Source organism: Capra hircus, chromosome 13 (genome assembly GCF_001704415.2).
Source record: "Capra hircus breed San Clemente chromosome 13, ASM170441v1, whole genome shotgun sequence".
NCBI classification, from domain to species: Eukaryota; Metazoa; Chordata; class Mammalia; order Artiodactyla; family Bovidae; genus Capra; species Capra hircus.
Genome location: NC_030820.1, coordinates 59,109,204 through 59,128,896, shown reverse-complemented (window position 1 = coordinate 59,128,896; position 19,693 = coordinate 59,109,204). Strand labels below are relative to the sequence as shown.

Below are 19,693 nucleotides of genomic sequence, written 5' to 3'. Positions count from 1 at the left end.
TTGGAGGGACGTGGAAAGACTTATGCTGGTTAGGGAGAAGACATATGAAGAATTTCTTTTTGAATAATCATTCTTGCTCTGCTAACCTCCTGTTTCTGTGATGTCCCACTTTTTTGTCTCAGGAAGTGTATTATTTTATCATCTTTTTATTAAAATAGAGTTGATTTATACTACTGTGTTAGTTTCAGGTGTACAGCTTAAAGATTCAGTATTTTTTCAAATTATATTCCATTCTAGGTTATTACAGGATAATGGGTATAATTCCCTGTGCTTGACAGCAGGGGTTCCCAGCCTCTAGGATCTAATGCCTCAGATCTAATCTGAGGCAGAGCTGATTTAATAATAATAGAAACAAAGTACACAGTAAATGTAATGAGCTTGAATCATCCTGAAAACCATCTCCCCACACTGGTCCATGGAAAAATTGTCTTCCATGAAACTGGTCTCTGGTGATGAAAAGGTTGGGGATCACTGCTTTTCAGTATATCCTTGTTACTTATTTATTTTATATACAGTAGTTTGTGTCTGTTAACCCCATCCTCCAATCTGTCACTTCCCTTTATCTCTGCCCTTCAGTAACTCCAAATCTGTTTTCTATATCTGTGAGTATATTTCTGTTTTGTATATAGATTCATTTGTATTATTATTTAGATTGCAGACATCAGTGATATCGCATATTTGTCCTTCTATGTCTGACATTCACTAAGCATAATATTCTCTAGGTCCATCCACACTGTTGCAAATGGCAATATTCATTCTTTTTACAGCCGAGTAATATTCGTTTTATGTGTGTGCGTATATATGCACATACACCTTCTTAATCTAATTTTCTGCTGATGGGCACTTGCCTTGTTTTCATGTCTTGGCTATTGTAAATGGTGCTGCTATTGAACATTAGGGTACATACGTTTTTTCAAGTTACTGGTTTTTCTGGATATATACCCAGGAATGGAATTGCTAGATCATATGGTAGTTCTATTTTCAGTTTTTTAAGGAACTTCCACACTGTTTCCTCAGAGGCTGCCTCATTTTACACTGTCACCAAGAGTGTATGAGGCTTCCCTATTCTCCACCTGCAATGTCCTCTTTTTATGGAAGCATGAGGAGCACAGGATTTGGGGATGTAACCCCACATCTCCACCACGGTATTTTAGGATCTCTCAGGAAAGTAGAATTTTGCTTTTTCGTGCAGCATAACAATACATGTCCCAGATCTCTTGCGCTATGAGACCTTCATGATGCAGTATAAATGCAGGTGCTTGAGACCTAGACGTCCAAGTGTGACCTTGAATGATCTCAAAAGCTCTACAGCTTCAGATTTCCCAGGTGTCCATGGATCAGTCTCCACCTGGCCTCCCTCCACAGGAAATTTGTGAGAATCAGATGGAGTTGGGGATATTCCAAACCTTCAAAAGGTCAGCCTCAGTCGCCTGTCTCCTCCAGGCTTTCAGGGGCACCAGGGCAGCGGCCGCCCTGGGCCCAGCGGCCTGAAGTCAGGTGGAACAGGAGGTCTGCTTCTGGTCCCTTCCCCTTCTTGGACCATGCCTGTCATTTTATACCAGTTCATTTGAAATAAATATTATATAAATTATATTTATTTTTTATTGATATATGGCTGCTGCTGCTGTGTCTCATCAGTCGTGTCCAACTCTGTGCAACCCCATATATGGCAGCCCAACAGTCTCCTCTGTCCCTGGGATTCTCCAGGCAAGAACACTGGAGTGGGTTGCCATTTCCTTCTCCAATGCATGAAAGTGAAGTCGCTCAGTCGTGTCCAGTTCTTAGCGACCCTGTGGACTGTAGCCAACCAGGCTCCTCCATCCATGGGATTCTCCAGGCAAGAGTACTGGAGTGGGGTGCCATTGCCTTCTCCGTGATATATAGCTTACATGCCATAAAATTCACACTTTTAAATGTATGATACAAAGGATTTAGCATAGTCATGAAGTTGTATATCTGTCACCACTTTCTAATTCTAAAACATTTTCATCAGTTCCATGACCACTAGCAGTCATTCCCTATTCCTCCTTCCCCCAGCCCTTGGCAACCACTAATCTGCTCTCTATCTCTATGGATTTGCCTGTTCTGGACACTTCATACAAATGGAATCACAGTATGTGGCTTTTGGTGACTGGCTTCTTTCATTTAGCATAATACTGTCAAGGTTCATCCATGTTGTTGCATATATTAATACTTCACTCCTTCTTGTGATTAAATGATATCCCACTAAATGTATAAAGCATACTTTTTGTCCATTGATTTGGGTCATTTCCTCCTTCTGGCTGTTGTGAACAGTGCTGCTATGGACACTCCTGTGTAAGTTTTTGTTTGAACATCTATCTTCTACTCTTTGGGGTAAATACCCACCAGTGGAATTGCTAGGTCATTTGGTAATTCAATGTTTTACTTCTTGAAGAACTGCCAGCCTGTTTTCCACAGCAGCTATACCATACTGTTTTACATTCCCACCAGCAACACCCAAGGGTTCCAATTTCTCTGCATCCTCACCCCGTTTATTATTATCTGTGTTTTTTATTAGAGCCATCCTAGTGGATATGAAGGAGTATCTCATCATGGAAAATATACACTGCATAGATGTTTAACCTGCAACACCCAAAAATGTTGTCTTACTTTGGACCTTCCATAGGTAGAACAGATACAAGAGGAGCCTCTCCAGGTGAAATGGGGAAAGAGGCCTGAGCCCACAGCCCCTTGCAGTCCCAGGGGCAAGTTCTCTGGGTGATTTGAAGACCACTGGGCTCCATGCCCTCCAAGCTCTGGGATCTCGGTGTAACCACCAGAGACTACCAGCATAGCAGACGCCTCCGCCCTCACTCCCATCCTGGTTGCCTTGAGAGCCTTTGCAGCGTGTGGCCAGATTGTGGGTCTGCCCTGCGCTGTGCTGGGGTCGCCACAGTGAGAAGGAGTCCAGTGGCTGCATCTGTGGCTCCAGCTCTGCGGGCAGCCTGTGTAGGAAACAAGGAGCAAGCAGGAGACGTGCTGCCACCGCCTCCCTTTCTGTGTCCAGGAGGAAAGGTCCTGGCTTTTGCTGACAGTGTGGAAAAGCATAGTGGGTGATGAGATTTTGGAGCCAGGGGACGTTTACCAAACCCCTCAGCCATAAGCAGCTCTCAGAGCACTAACCTGGAGATCCAGAGAGGGCGGCTGGAACACTCCCAGGCCCATCTTCCACCTGCCGCTTCTCTCTGCATTAGCGTTCTAGGAGCACCAGGCGCTCTGCAGCTTGACAGGTGGAATGTTCTGCCTTCTGGTGTAGTCTTGGCAGAGAGAGGATTTTGCCCAAGTTCTGGTCTGTAGGTTGCATTGCTTTGCTTTCCACAGCTGTGAGAGGCTTGAGTCATCAGACACAGATTGTTCTGTTCCCTTGGATTTTTGGATAGCTTTCTTCTTTTATTGATGGCTAATTCTTTGGAGGCGGGGAGGATAATTTATGGTACATACAGGGACTTTCACTTACCTAGCATATTAGATTAACCCAAGTGCCTGGTTTCTCCCCCGTGACTCACTGATTGAGTAAAATGCCATCATGTCTCGCTTTGAAGAATGCAGCTTCCTAATTTTACAGATGGAGAAACTGAAACCCAGGGGTTCTAGTCATTGAAAGGGAAGAAAGCGTCAATTAGGACTCTATCATTTCATTCACAGCCCTAGAATCAGAGAATGTTGGATCCAGAACTGTCTTGGAGACCATCTAATCCAACCACTTGGTCTATCATATATGCCTGTTTAACCCATTGTGTTACTAACAGTTGTGTGTTGATTGTGTTTATTTTTATGAAGTTCCCCGGAGGGTGGTGTTCCCTGAGTTTCAACCTAAGCCATGGCATGCTAAGTGGTCAAAAGAGTAAGTGACCAGTGGAGTCCCAGGAGGAAAGGCCTGCAGGGCAGACCCTAACACAAAGTGCAGTGTATGCATGAGGACAAAGCAAATGGCTGGGCAAACAGCCTTTGCAAAGACATGGGAGCAACAAACAGGGTTTTCCTCGGGGGTCAGCAAGCAGCTGAGAGCTGGCTGGACAGGGTAGAGCCGAGAGGGCCTTGAATGCCATGGTCAAGAGTTTTGCCCTAGGCTGTTCTCTCCTTCTGAGATGGCCTACACTCTGTCTATGGAGTGTGTTTCTCTCTAAATAAATCCAATTCTTACCTAAAAAGAAAAAAAAATGAGTTATTCCCTAAGTTTTACTTAACTGGGGGCCTCTGATGAATTTCCAGGAGACCCCATGCCCTTTTCTCCATTGTTCCTGGGCTGCCCTGCTTTCATTCACACTAAATTGTGTCCGACTCTTTGCGACCCTATGGACTATAACCCACCAGGATCCTCTGTCCATTGGATTCTCCAGGCAAGAATACTGGAGTGGGTTGCCTTGCCCTCCTCCAGGGGTCTTCCCAACTCAAAAACTGAACCCACATCTCTTGTCTCCTGCATTGATAGGCAGGTTCTTTACCGCTAGCGCCACCTGGGAAGCCCATGCCCTGAACCAGGCCCTTCTAATTTTTTGATAACCTCCTAACCGGTCTCTCTGCCTCAATTCTTCTTCCTTTCCAGCTATGGTCCACAAAGGTCCCCTATGCAGGACTTTCTAAAATGCAGATCTGATCATGTCCATCCCCATTTTAAGGCCCTTCCATGGCTCCCTGTTGCCCATAGGACAAGATTCTGGCTTTCGTGGCGCTGTGTGGTCTGGCCCCACCTCCTTCTGCAGCCTCACTCCCACTGTGCCCCTCCCTGCCTCCACTAGGCCCCCTAGTTTCCCCAAGCAGCCACGCTATTCTGTTGAACTACTCACTGCCTTTGCCCAGGCTTCTCCATCCCTCCCATGCACTTTCTTTGCCTGGTGAACCCGTTAACCCCTTAAGGCCCAGTGTAAATTTCCTTTGGAAGACTTTCCCTGACCTTCCTGAAGCCACTATTATGCCTTGAATGTTTCTCTTTCAAAGCTCACATTGCACTGCAGTTACCTACTACCCAAATCTTGGCATTTCCCATTTTTGTGTGTTCACTGTATGGCGGGCACTGGGCTAAGCCCCCATGCATGAATTATCCCATCTCATCCTCACAGTAACCATATGAGGAGCTTTCTGTTATACCTACAGATGATGAAGCTGAGGCTCAGAGAAGTGGCATGACTTGCCCAAGGCAGGCAGCTAGAGGATAACAGAGCTGGGATTTGAGCCCAAATCTCTTAGACTATTTCCGACTCTTTCCATCTCCCAAGCTCCCATTGTTGGGTGTGTGAGGGACTGATGAAAGGGGTTGCCAAGGTGTGGGCAGGATGGGAAAATGGGGCTGGGCTTACCTTGAGGTCGAGGTGATGGGCGACTGTCAGCCCAGTTCCCCACATTTAGGGGTTTCCTTTCCACCTTCCATTCCAGTGGCCACCTGGGGATAGGCCTGCAGGACTCCAGGCCAAGCAGTTGGCATGGCAACAAACGCCTTGGCAACTTACCTCCTCTCTGGGGCTCAGAGGGGAGGGAGGACCTGAGAGAGCACAGGGTGCTCACCAACACTTCTGGGCTAGATCCTGGGAAGGTGACTCCCTTTGGGCCTGGGTATCTTCTGCCCTCCCAGAGGGACTCCAGCCTGCAAGGTCTCATCCCAGCAGGGGAAATGCCACTTCCACCTCTGTCCCGGATGAATGGCTGTCTTTGGCCTCCCAGGAGACTGTCGGCTCCATCCAGGTACAAATGCCTTCCCCTTCCCCCCTCCTTCCCCAGGCCAGAGAGGAAGGAAGAGGGAGCAAGAGAAGAGGGAGGTGTGGGATTGGTTGCCAAGCAAGGTAGGAATGGAGACAAAGCCCTCATTGTACAAGGCCACACGTAGCTCCAAGGCAAAGCAGGCCTGGTGCCTGCCTCCCAGGACTGGAGCCTAGAGCTCCACCCAGGCTTTGTGAGCTCCTTAGCAACGCTCATCAGAGTTAGCTTGGAAGAGTGAGGCCTGGCCTCAGCTCTGAGTCCTGCCTCTGCTGAAGGTCCTCCTGAAGGCACAGCATCCTCCCAAAAGCCAGAAGTGATGATGGGAGAATGGCTGGTGAAGCCAGGCTGACTGGGGCTAGAGGCCAGGGTCTATTGGACATGCAGCTGTGTGACCTTGGACCCAAATGTGATAACAGATCCTGCCTCGAACGATTTTTATTTGGAATAATGGGCCAAGGCACGTAATAGCACTCAGCATGGTCACCCGGTAGCAGACAGAAGAGTTCTGTCAATGACAGATGATCAAGGGGGAGATGAACTGGAGCATAGCATTGACGTACATACATTCCCATAAGATAGATAGCTAGTGGGAAGCTGCTGTATAGCACAAGGAGCTCAGCTCCGTGCTCTGTGACAATCTAGAGGGGTAGAATGAGGGGTGGGGGGTGGAAGGGAAGCTCAAAAGGGAGGTGATATATGTGTGCATATAGCTGAGTCACTTCGCTATATGGCAAAAACCAACCCAATATTGTAAAGCCATTATCCTCCAATTAAAAAAAAAAAAGACAGGATCCTTGAAGCCCTTGTCCACCCATGAGTAAGGACAATCAGCCCCTCCCCCATGCTCCTGGTTGAGGCCCTCCTGTGCCTAGGAGATGTTAAGACATTGTTGGCCTTCCTGGCAAGTATGGAGGAGCACCCTTGTCCCCCCAGCCCCTGTCCCACGGTTCCTCCTCTGAGGGCCAGCCCTGCAGTTCCAGGAGGCCCTGCCTGGGTGGCTGAGGCATGGTGGGTGGGATGCATTGCCAAGCCAGGTCGAGCAGCTCAGATAACAGGTAGGGTGCCGGTGGCTCCTGTACCTGGCACCTGACACCTCTGGGCAGACAATGCTGGCTGTGTCCAGGCCTCCAGGGAACAGACCGTGTCTGTGTCCCAGCCAGGAAACAGGCCACCTCAGCAGCACCTTTGTCTGCTCAGGAGGCAGCCTCGCCACTGGCTGGGGCGGCCGGGATCCTCAGAGGCCCTGATGTGGGAAGGGGTGGTGCCTGGGCAGGGCATCTGGGCTTCGTGATCCAGCCCCTCAGCATCTGGTGTTGGCCTGGCTCAGGTGTTGGCCCTGCCACACTGGGGCAGGGACTCAGGCAGTCCCTTCCCTCTCAGATTCCTCATCTGCAAAGGGACTAATCACAGCACTTCCTCATAGGATTGTTGGGAGGAGTCGATGGGGTAATGTACGTAACGTGGTTAGCACGGGGGCTTGGCGTGGAGCAGGGCTTGGCAACTGCTTCTCTCCCAGCATGGAGGAAGGTCCAGTGCACGGTGTCCTTGGCCGAGTCCTGTAACCCAGGCGACTGCCCTTAGTCCCTGCTCTGAGTGTGGAAGGAGGGGACTAGGGTATCTGGAGCTGGCACAGAACTAGCATGTTGGCTGCAAAGAGTCCAGGCCCATTCCCTGCCCCGGCCTTCAGGAGCTCTGGGCTGAAGCCCAGCGCAGGCCTCCTCCCACAACAGCCAACACCAGCCCAGCATGGGGCCTCTCCCTCCCTTAAACCTCTGTAGAGCTGCCCTCGGAACGCAAGCCCCTACCCAGGAAAGGGCCCTAGGGATCCTCGGGCAGGAGCCCAGATCTGAATCTCCCTACCCACTTGTCAAGAGGGCCGAGGATGGATCTCCACAGGCATGGTCCCTTCCTACTGGGTCCAGCCTACAGTGATGCTCTGAACAGGTGTCGGGCGGGGCGGGGGGTGGGTATCTTCTCCCATCTGTCTCCTTCCTCATTTGCTTTGAGCCTGTGCCCTGAGTTCCTCGTGCATCCCAAAATGAGCATGCGCATTTGCATGGATGGGCACAGGCATACCTGTGTAGCATGTGGGCAGTGGAGGTCGGGCGGGCAAGGGCTGCATGTTCTGCACTGTGGACAGGCCCCCTAAGCATGCTCACTGAGTCCTGTGCGGCACGCCTTGGAATGGCAGGGATGCGGTACCTCTTCACGTTCATGTGTATCCATATGTCTTTCTACATGTGTGCTGGTGTGTTGGTCTGTCTTGTCTCCCCTATAGACGGGAAGCCCCAAGCCTCGCACCAACAGGCACCCTGGGAAGGACGTCAAGACTAGCCCAGCCTAATCTGGGCTTCCTGGTGATGCTCCAGGAGTCCTCCAGCCTGCAGTCCCCTCCAAGGAGGAGGGTGGATTGACCAGCACAGGGGTGGGGGTCTGAGAGTCAGGGGTCCAGGGACCCTGGCTCACAGCCAGACTCAGTGCTGGGCTGAGCCAACCAGGAGGCCCTGCCCCAGTGTCAGTGTGACCTGGGGGGAGGCCTTCACTCTTCTGGGGCACCATCCACTCATCTGAGGACATGGGGCTGGACTGATGATTTCTGGCCATCCTGAGGCTCTGATGATCGTGATTTTAAGTTGGGTGGTGGGAGCCTGCTAAATTCACTGGTGGAGGCAGTCGTGGGCAGAGCCTGGGCCGCCAGCCCCCCACCTGGTCCCGGGTGTCCTGCTGAAGGGTGAGAGGAGAAGCCATGCCGGGCAGCGGCCCCAGCGAGAGGATGACGTGGCCGGGCCCGGCCCTCCCCACGGCCCCCCCAACCCGCCCTCTCTCCTCAGCCCCGGGGACACCGCCCATCCCGCCCCTCACCCGGACCCGCAGCCTCATGGCCATGTCCCTGCCAGGCAGTAGACGGGCCTCTGGTGGATCCCGCAGGTGAGTCTCCCCCTTGCCTGGAGCCTTGGCCTCTGAAAGTTGGGGGAGGGGGTCTCTGCCTCCAGTCCACCACCTACTTGTCTTGGAGCAAGTCATTGCCCCCATTTTTCCCATCTTTAAAATGGGCTTGCTGACCCTTGCCTCAGGAACTATTTAAGGGCTCAGATGACACCATGGATAGAAAGGTTCTCTGAAGACTTAAACCACTGGATCCTTCCCATCATTAATATTGTTCCATCCTCACAAAGACAGCATGTAGCCTTCCACCTGGGCTCACCCAGACTCCACATATGCCCCTCCTCCTGCCCCTGCGCCTGCCTGCCCGTTGGTCTCCACCTCCATCTCAATTCACGCAGGGCCCTTTCCCTCTGGGCTTGGGGGACCCGGGACGTTGAGGACCCTCGCTAGGGGTAGCTGGGCCCCACCCTTGGCCCACAGCCCTGCGCAGCCTCCGCCTCTGTCCTGGGGAGCCAGGAGGACCTGCATCCTGGTTTTCCATCTTCATTTGCACTGTCTGTTCTGTCCCCCCACCCTCCCCTCTGCTTCTCTCCCCGGCGGTGACCCCAAAGTGGGGGCCCTCTGGGCCGCAGCGGCCTGGCGGTGTTTGCCCAGTGTCCGCAGCTGCCCACCAGCCAGAACGAGCACCTGCCTCTTCTCCCTGCCTCCAGGCGCACCTCTCCACCCGTGAGTGTGCGGGATGCCTACGGCACCTCTTCTCTCAGTAGCAGCAGCAACTCAGGCTCCTGCAAGGGCAGTGACAGCAGCCCCACACCCAGGTAACCAGCCCCTCCCTCCTGCCTCCCAGCCTGCGGGGAACCTGAATGCCTTGGGGCCTGGGGGGTGTGGGTGTTCTAACCATACCCAACTCCAACACAGTCCCTGGCGTGTGACCTTGAGCAGGTCCCTTCTCTCTGAGCTTCAGTTCCCCATCTGTAAGATAATATGATCATACTTAGCTGCATGTAACCAAAGACAATGGCTGAGACAAACTAGGGGTGATGCTTTCAGAACAAGGGGCCAGAGGTGGGCGACCCCCTAAAGTGTCGAGGACCACACCTCCACCATCCTTGGTGTACAGCTGGCTCTGACACCTTCAGGCATCAGGTCCACGGCCAGGGAAGAAGACGGCAAAAGGTCAACCCTCCCTCCCCTCTATGCCAGGCTCATGTTTTCTGAGACAGGACACGTTCCCCAGTAAATTCTGTCTACACTGTGCTGGCGGGTGCCAGGTGTGACTGACTGGCTTCAGGGAGGGTTAGTGGTTCTGAGTGGGGAGCAAAATGGGAGTTCTGTTGGGGAGAAGGCAGGAATCTGTGAGTTGAGGAGGCTAGGCCGTGGTCTGCTGGTGGGATTGGGGTGCTCCCCACCCCTGGATGAAAACCTTGGCCCTCCCGCCTCCTCTGGGTGGGAATTCCTCCTCCTTGGCACTGGTGGGACCTGGGTGTGCTCACCACACATGCACGTCTGCACCACCCCATGCAGGGGAGTGTGGCTGCTGGGAGTGGTGCATGTTCAGCCTGCCTCCACCTCAGGGTACAGCTATGAACAGTCGATGTTACAAACAGTCGATGCACATCTGGGCTCCCATGTGCCTCTAGAACGTGAGTGGGCATGTGCAGATGGGAAGGATCCACCTGCATTTGTGTGAACGTGTTCATGAGCTGGTGTCCTAGAATAGTTGACCCTGGTCCAGGAAGAGGGTTGGGGCGCTGACCCCTTGTACAGTTGAAAATCCACATATAACATTTGGCTGCCTCAAAACATCACTGCCTACTGTTGAGCAGAAGCCTTTATAACATAATCAGTTGATTGGCACATATTCGGTGTGTTATATGTACTATCAACAATATGCTTACAATACAGTAAACTAGAGAAAACAAAATTTAAGAAAATTATAAGCACAAGAAAATATGTTTAGAGCACTGTATTTAAGATCATGTGAAAAAGAAATTCATATTTACTTAAGGTATAATAATGCATGTATTGATAATAATACACATTGATAACAAAGAAGCAGCAATAAGATTGCTTCACGGTAGCCTAGCCTATCTAACGAATGAATCGTTATAAAAATTTTATGGCATACAGTATTACAGTCATATTCGTAATATGGTATGAGAAACATTGTTACATTTTTCTAAAAACCACTTACAGTGATGACAGGCTGATATGCAGTTTCTCCAATTACAAGAGAAAGGCATACTTACTTGTAGGGTAATGGGATCCTCTGAAAGCACAGTTGTAGAACAGTAAGAAAACTTACACACTATTAATTTTATATTAACTATCACCCACCTTGTGCCAGGGAGACAGGCTACCACTTCGGTACCTGCCTTACACAGAATGAACGTTTAGGCGATGGTGATGATGACGACACAGAGCCAGCTCATATGGTTCTTGCGGTACAGTGATTAGATTTCCACACCAAGTCACTCACATATACAACAGATAAGTCCTTGCCCACCAGGCAGGCCCCGGGATAATTACATGGAGAGGGAGGCTTCTCCCTGCCTCAGCTTTATTTTGTGGGATGGGAGACTGAACCATGGGCTGCAGCGCTGGGATGGGGTTGACAGAGATGGCATTGCCCTGGGTGGTACCAAGCTTGCCACATGCTCTGTGACGTATCTCCTCACCCCGAGCTAGAGAAGCCCTGACCTCCCCACCTCGACGCCATGCTCTTCCCTCAGAAGAACCTTAAGAAACCCACCTTCCAGAAGGGCCGGGTGTTCTCGTGCCCACAGGGGCACAGGGGGAGCCCTGGCCTATAAGGCGCTGGAGGCGGGAAGGGGGAGCCGGGCACCGGTGGCAGCTGGGCACCAGGATGGGTGGGCGGGGCTCCAGGGTGAGTGGGCGGGGCACAGGGATGGGTGGGCGGGGCTCCCTCTCTCCTGGCACAGCGCATCGCCAGGCCCCTTCCTCGCTCCTCGCTGACGAGCGCCCCCTGGCAGGCGCTCCATGAAGTACACGCTGTGCAGTGACAACCATGGAATCAAGCCCCCAACCCCGGAGCAGTACTTGACGCCCCTGCAGCAGAAGGAGGTGTGCATCCGGCACCTAAAGGCCCGGCTGAAGGACACGCAGGACCGGCTCCAGGACCGGTGAGTGGGAGGCCAGGGCCCGCGGCATCTCTGGGAGGAAGGAGTGGCTGGGGGCTCCTCTCTCCCGCAAAACCCCACCCGTCCCTTCCCTCCCTCAGCTGCTCCTTGAAGCTTCAGGTGGCTGCTTAGAGCCAGGCCGAAAGCAGTTTCCCTGGCCTCCCCGCCCCCCCTCTTACTCCAAGGCAGTGCTCTCTCGGTCGGAGCCTGGCAGCCCCTTTTGGCAACTTCTCGTGCCCTGGCTTCTTTCTACCTGGGAAGTAGGAGCCCAGGGCATTCTTCCCAGCTGACCTGCCCATCGCGGAGGGGGGCACGGGGGAGAGCAGGGTGGGAGGAGAAACAACCTGTTAACCCTCCTTGGCCTCCTCCCAGGGGGTCACCAGGGGCTCCTGACCCACCGTTCAGGCCCAGGTGCCTTCTTCCTCATCCATTGTGAGGAACCTTTCTCTGAGCGCCCACCCAGCCCAGGGGTCTCCCAGAGACCCTGTGAGCCTGTCTGAGCTCATTCTCCAGACCTGAGGGCCAGTCCTGACCCTCCCAGCCTTCACCTTTCCAGGCTGGCAGCTTCATCTTTATGATGGAAACCTCAGGGCTGCCCTCTGACCTTTGCATCACCTACCCATCTTCTCCAAACTGTATGGATACAGATACACAGCTAACTGTGAGCTGGACAAGGTGCCGTGCAGGGCACTGGGGGATCAGGGCACCATGACGACTCCTTCCTTCATCTTTTCTTTTTTTAATATGACAATTTTATTGAGATATAATTCACATACTATACAATTCACTTATCTAAAGTAAACAATTCAGTGGTTTTTTAGTACATTCACAGAATGGTGCAACCATCAAGAGTATCTAATTCTAGAATGTTTTCATCACTCCAGAAAGAAACCCTGTTCCCAGTAGCAATCATGCCCCAATTTCTCCCCCAAGAACCCCATCCTTGGCAGCTGCTAATCTTTCTCCCTCTGTGAATGTGTCTATTATACACACACACACACACACACACACACACACACACACACACACATACACACATATATATAAAATAAGTAAGTAAGACCACATCTTTCTTGACCAGAGCTCTGCCAAGTAGCCCATTCAGTCTGTATTTGTTGTGGTTTGGAACTCGAGGAGGTCACAGGTGGCATTCTGTGGGCCTCCTTGTCTGCAGAGCCAGGATTTCTATTTCCCATTTTCTTCTCAGAGATGCCCTGGGTCTGCTTGGCCCTTTGCTCTGATGTCCTCAGGGAGCAGACAGATCATTTCCCTGCTGCCTTTCCAGGACTGCCCTGCGGCTCAGAGCAGGCCACCTGCCCTGTGTGGTTTGGGCAGGATGCCCTGCTTTGGACGTGCCTGCACCTCAGCTCCCCAGCCTCTCCACCCACGACTCATGCAGCAACTTGGCCATTCTCTGCTTACTGTATTGTCGCCCTCCACACACGCTGCGAACAGGGATGCTCTCATTCCCGCAGTAGCCTGCCTGCTCCTCAAAGATGGATTTACATGCTGTGCTTTCAAACCCTGTATCCCCACTTCCAAGACCCCCGTTCCCCCCATCTCACTTCCTCGGCAAATTTATCCTTCAAGACCCAGTTTATATATAACATCCCACAGCCCACCTGAGACCGAGACAGGGCTGGGAAGCCACAGCTTTGGGGTCCTGCCAGCTCCAAGGAGGAGTGGGCCCAGCCCAGCTGATCACACCCAGTCCCTTCTTCCAAACTCACCCTTCCTCCCAGGACTCAGCGTCAGTGAGCAGGATTACCCTAGGGTGAGCCCTCCACCCCAAGGCAGGAGGAGTGGACAGTCTTATCCGCACCTGTGGGGGCTCTGAGCCCCTGCAGGTCCCCACTGTCACCCCACCTCCATCGCCAAGCTGTGCCCTGCTGGGCAGCCCTTCCTTCCCTTCTGTCCCCTTCCAGCTGATGCCATTGCTGATCTTGTGGCCCCTGCAGCCCCCCAGGCCCAGGCCTTTCAGTGTTTTGTGGAGTGAGATTCCCGGGCACATTTCCTGAATTTCTAATCTGCCTTTGAAAAGAACACGATGCTGGATCTGGGTTGGTCACTCTGCTGGCCTTATAAACCCCAAAGTGACGGACAAGCCATTTGGATTTTATTTCTGTGAATGGAGGGTTTGGGATGAGTTGGCTGCATGCAGGTTGAGTTCAGTTCCATGAAAGATTTTCCTCCTTTCTTACTGCTTTTAGCTCATCCTGATGAGTTTCACCCCGGCTTTTCCTCTGGACTAGACGGCATCATTTCCTACTTCACCTCCCTCCCCTGCACTGCCCCCCAGATTCATCTAAGCCTCAGGGATTCTAAAAGCCTGAGAGTTTCTGGCCGAGACTCTTCTGACAGTCTGTTGCCTGCTCTTGCCGCTCCTCTTGGGAGTAGCTCTGTGCCCTTTTCAGCAATCTTCTGGGCCTCTCCTCTCGACAGTACTTACAAGAAGGGCACATCTGGCACAGATAAGACAGCCACTCTGTTCTCATCACGCTCCTCGGACTCATCCACCACTTCTCACCCTCCCCTAGAGGGAAGATGTAACATTATCAGCTACGTTCACGGCAGTAATTTCTCTCATAAAAACGGAGTGGTTTGTCGCCCTCTCCCCGCAGTCTCTGGCCAAATAACCCTCCACTGAAAATTTCCACCACCGGCTTTTGTAGGAGGCCACATCGCTCTGGGCAGAGCAGAGATTTTAGGTTTCATTTTTGTTGTTTTATGTTAAAGAGTTTTAAATGGATGTATTAAGTTTTTATAGCAATTGCATTTTTAAACTGAGGTCTTCATCATCGACTCTCTTCTTTGGGTAGTGGATGTCAAAGTGGACAGTCGTCGGCATTTCGGCTCTAGGGGGTGGGAATGCGATGGTGGCTTCTTGTCCCCCAAGGAGGAGGCTCCTCTGTCCTGACCCCTTACCCCCTCCCACTCCCACTGCTTCCCTGGTGGAATAAAGAGGATGAGGAAGAAGGCATCGACTCGGTCCTTTGTTTTTAGTGCTTTTTGTCCTTGGGGACACCCCCCTCCTTGCCTGTCCTTAGTGGAGCGCCCGGCCAGGTGATGAGCGCGGGTGTCTCATCCGCTCGCAGGGACACAGAGATTGATGACCTGAAGACGCAGCTGTCGCGCATGCAGGAAGACTGGATTGAGGAGGAGTGCCACCGCGTGGAGGCCCAGCTGGCCCTGAAGGAGGCCCGCAAGGAGATCAAGCAGCTCAAGCAGGTCATCGACACTGTCAAGAACAACCTGATCGACAAGGACAAGGGGCTGCAGAAGTACTTCGTAGACATCAACATCCAGAACAAGAAGCTGGAGACGCTGCTGCACAGCATGGAAGTGGCCCAGAACGGCTTGGCCAAGGAGGACGGTGCGGCCGAGTCGGCTGGTGGCTCCCCAGCCCGCTCTCTCACCCGCAGCTCCACCTACACCAAGCTGAGCGACCCCGCTGTCTGCGGTGACCGTCCGCCCGGGGACCACCCTGGCACCTCGGCCGAGGATGGGGTCGACAGCGGCTTCACGGCCAACGATGACACCGTGAGCCGGACGGAGGCATTGGAGGCCAGCAGCCTGCTGTCGTCAGGGGTGGACTGCGGCCCCGAGGAACCCTCGTCTCTACACAGTTCCTTCAGCCTGGGGCCCCGCTTCCCCGCCAGCAACACCTATGAGAAGCTGCTGTGTGGCACGGAGGCTGGCGTGCAGGCCAGCTGCATGCAGGAGCGCGCCATCCAGACGGACTTCGTGCCATCCCAGCCTGACCTGGACACCATCCTGGAGAAAGTGACCCAGGCCCAGGTCTGTGGGATGGTCCCCGAGTCAGGGGACAGGCACCCGGAGCCACATCCCCACCCCCCGGGGCCCAGAGACCCCAACTCTGCAGTGGTGGTGACGGTGGGGGACGAGCTGGAGGCCCCGGAGCCCATCACCTGGGGGCCCACCCCACACCACCCTGGTGCCCACCCAAACCCCAGCCCGTCGGTGAGCGTGGCATGCCCCATGGAAGAGGAGGAGGAGGCAGCCACGGCCGAGAAGGAGCCCAAGAGCTACTGGAGCCGCCACTATATCGTGGATCTGCTGGCTGTGGTGGTGCCCGCCGTGCCCACGGTGGCCTGGCTCTGCCGCTCCCAGAGGCGCCAGGGCCAGCCCATTTACAACATCAGCTCCCTGCTGCGGGGCTGCTGCACCGTGGCCTTGCACTCCATCCGCAGGATCAGCTGCCGCTCGCTGAGCCATCAGGGCCCGAGCGCCGCTGGCACGACCGCTGGAGGCAGCTCCCAGCTCTGAGGAGGGCCGGCCCGGGCAGAGGCTCCCACGGCCCAACTACCGATTGTAGGGGTGCCACCCTCCCTCTCACACCTTCCCCTGGGGCATCATCTTATTTCTTTAGTTTGGGGTTTGGAGGTGGCTTTTTCAGGATGATTACCGTATCAGAGGCTGGGAGTGAAGGTTGGGGGAAGGTGTCCGAAAACTGCGACAGGAGAGAAGGGAAGAGAGACCGAGAGCCAGGAGGCCCGCTGATCAGACACACTGCAGAGAGAGACAGTGGCGAGGCCCCCACCCCAGCCCCCCGCCCCCCAGGCCCCCACACAGGGCAGCCGCTGCTCAGGAAGTCTCCCGTGTGATGATCCGGGGAGGCCAGCCTTGACTTGTCAGCCCAGCCTCCCCATCCCCCGCCCCCAGGTCCTGTCTGTTTCCCTGTGTACCCCAGGCCTTGTCTCCCAAGCCACCCCTTGCCCTCAGCCCAGGCTTCTGGGCCAGTATTATCTCCTCAGATGGAGGCAGCTGTGACCCAAAGTACAGGCAGGGGACTGGGGCTCAGAGAAGGTCTGGAACCACTTGGCATGCGCTGAGCTCCAGCCTCTTCAGACTTCTTTCTCCCCACTTGGGATCTGGGAGCACAATCAGGCCACGGGCTGGAGGAAAGATAGTGATGGGCAACAGGTGGCAGAAGACAGTATGGGTCCCCTGTCTGTCTGTTCATCTCAGACCTTCCCCATCTCACTTTTTCCTCTTGGAGTTTCTGAGGGTGTCAGGTCATTCTTCTGTGAGAGCCAGACTGGCCTGAGCCCCAGCTCCCATCTGGAGACTCTGCCAGCACCAGAGAAGGAGATGGGGCTGGCAGCTCAAGGGGGCTTCTCCAGCCTCTGAGATGAGGCCCTGCAGCCTGGGAGGCAGGGCTGGACTCAGCAACCCCAGCTGGTTTCACTCCAGCCCCTGGAGCTTACCCAAGTTTCTCCAGGGACCTTAGGACCAACTTCTGCTTTGCACTATGTTCATTTTGGGGCTTGGTTCTCATGCATCCCAGGATCTCCCGTGAGGTGGCTGCTTGCTTTCTAGGATGAAGTTTCCTAAATCTTACACCTATCTGCCTCTGGAGGAATATTCAGCAGGATGAATGGCAAAATGAGGTGCTGAAGCCGTAATGTCTGTCCAGGCCAAAGCAGGGTGCTCTGGGATGTTTCCTAGGTGGGAGTGGAGTAGGGCTTCCAGCCCAAGCCCAGTCAACCTGGAAAGGTTCACTGGGCCCCCCTCCTTCCCTGGGACCACGTCTGGGTCCCCCAGCAAAACTGCTGACACTTTATTAGCATTCTTATTTTACAGAGTAAACCCAGTCCTCTTCCCCTTCAGGGCGTATACCTGTCTACTCGCCCCACCCACTCCTCAGAGTTACGCCCTACATTGGAGCAGGGGTGGGGAGCATTGGTGGGACCCTGTATCTTACTCAGCCCTCTGGCCTAGGGGGCCACTCTGGTTCTGCCCAAGTGGCTTGCCCACCCCTGCTGTTTCAGCAGCCGTCACCTGGACTCTGCCCTTCCTCTCTGTACCTCCGCTGGTGCGGGGGACACCTGCATGCCCTGGGGATGGGCAGCCAGCCTAGCCACCAGCTGGGGGAGAGCCCCCCAGCCACGTGCTTTGCGTCTCTGAAGCGCCCCTGTCCTCACTCCAGGCCTCAGACCTGCCATCCTTTGTGGAGCTCCCCCTGATCCCAGCCGAACCAAACCTGAACTCTGGGGGCAGGGTTGGGCTGCCCCACGGGACCCTGGGGTCATGACATGGAGGGGCAGTGGACAGCCCCCATCCAAACCCAAGCTAAGACTGGCCATGGACCCCGCCTTGTGCCGTGTACTCACGGAGCTGCGCAGTGTCTCCTTAGAAATAGTCAAAAGCTTTGCCAAGAAAATAAAGGTATGACTATATTTGACAACATAAAATCTATATATTTTTCATCTCTGGAATCTAGTCGAGCTGCGTAGCCCCTCTGCTCCTATCTGCGTCTTGCTGTCTGTGGCCTTCCTACTGTGTCTTGTGTTTTGGTGGACGTGTTCAGGGCCGAGGCCGTGGTCCACTCTGTCCCTAATTCTGAACAAGCCCTTCGGGAAGAGTGTGGACTCAGGTGTGTGGACAAAGTGAGAGGAACCGGTGCCACCCTCTACTCTTGCTCTGGCCTGAGACCTGCCTGCCTGGTCAGAGGCCCCCCAGCCCACTCCGGGTCCTCTCTTTTGTGGGGCTGGTGGGACCTGCAACAGGCTTTGTCTCTTGTCAATGGAGGAGGCGACTCTTCGGCCCAAGCCCGGGACAGGTGCTGGGACCGTGTCGGCCAGGCTCCAGCTTGTGCCTGTGTGCGTGTGTGTGTGCGGGATCCCGCATCTATGCAAAAGGGGCAGAGCTGCCTGGGCAGCTCCGGCGGTAAGAGGCAGTGGCCCGCCGGCTCAGGCTCCAAGCCCAGACTGCAGGGCCCAGAATGTGGGGCTGGAGGCAAGGCCAGGGCCCCGGAGCCTCCCGCTGAGTGCTCATCCTCCAAGGCTCCCCTTTTCCTCCCTGCTTAATACCTCCTCCTGTTGGGCTGTGACCTTCTCTCCTGCCCTCCGCTTCTAGAGCAGAAATCTCTGGGGCTTCCTCCTCTCCCCAGCCTCTGGCTGGAGCTGATTAGATCCTGAGCAACACTGTTCTCAGGAATCACCTTTTGGAACTGCTGGTCCCTTGGAGCGCTGCTGCCAGAATTGGCTTCCCCTCAGTTGTGGGGTCCAGGCCGGGGACGGCCCTGCTACTCCCCTGGTGCAGGCTCAAGCAGGAATCAGAGTCAGGGGCAGTACTCTGCTCAGAGAGCTGGCCTCAAGTGAAGTTTACTCCACATATCTCCCAAGGGGATAACTTAGCTCTACAATGAACACCGTTCCCAGTCACCAGTAGCACCAGGGTACCTGGCAGCACCTTGTGGGGGCGGCGCAGGGGGCAAGTGACAAAGGTCTGGGGTGGAGGCCTACGGAGGGGCCTCTGCCCAGTGAACTCATGACCCCTCTGTGACCTAGGGGTCAGTATAAACAAGTCATAGTGCACTGTTATATTCAGCCATGCCCTTGACAGAGAATTCAGGGGATACAGGAAGGGGGTAGGAGGTGGGGAGGGGTCTTCACTTTGTCTCCTTTGTCCTTTTGATCTGACAGAGTTGTACCTACAGCAGAACAGCTCTGGATTAAAGCATGAAAACACAACCAGATCCATTGCCTGTTTTCTTTATATTGTGTCTTTTGGGGCAGTGAGGGGGATGAAGGGGGCTCACGCTGTCCCCGCCCACATGGGAGTCAAAACTCACACCCTGGAAAGAGCTAAGTGGGCAGATATCTTTCCTGAGGTAGAGAGAACCTGAGAGCTGCAAGCTGGCTCAGCTCTACCATACGTCACTTGGGGGTCACTTGGCACCCCCTCGGTGTCAGCCCCATTGGGCCCTGAGAGTGCACCCATTCCATCCTCTCCAGCACCCCTGAGGTGATTTTCACACCTACAGATGCAGAAGCCAGCTGGAGTCACTGAGCAGGGGGCGTTCTAAGGCTGGTGCCCCCTTCCAGAGCCCACACTGTCCCCCACCACCACCCAGTCATCCCAGCCTCACACCAACAGGCAGCATGTGACTCTGGCCAGGCCAAGCCAAGCCATTCTGTCAGAGGCAA

General features: G+C 54.0%; 1 protein-coding gene across 5 annotated transcripts in view; it reads left to right on the top strand.

Annotated features, from left to right (window-relative positions):
• The window catches only part of SNPH (syntaphilin), a 43,951-nt gene extending 24,716 nt beyond the window's left edge, over positions 1–19,235 (top strand). The window contains exons 3-7 of one of the 5 annotated variants that reach the window (XM_018057646.1): positions 7,096–7,166; positions 7,994–8,643; positions 9,312–9,419; positions 11,595–11,744; positions 14,837–19,235. In XM_018057646.1, coding sequence (XP_017913135.1) covers positions 8,462–8,643; positions 9,312–9,419; positions 11,595–11,744; positions 14,837–16,028 — 1,632 coding nt within the window. In that variant the 5' untranslated portion in view covers positions 7,096–7,166; positions 7,994–8,461 and the 3' untranslated portion in view covers positions 16,029–19,235. Of the gene's footprint in view, positions 1–7,095; positions 7,167–7,993; positions 8,644–9,311; positions 9,420–9,651; positions 9,778–11,594; positions 11,745–14,836 lie in introns of those variants that run through there. The other 4 variants (XM_018057650.1, XM_018057647.1, XM_018057649.1 and 1 more) reach the window with 4 other exon arrangements.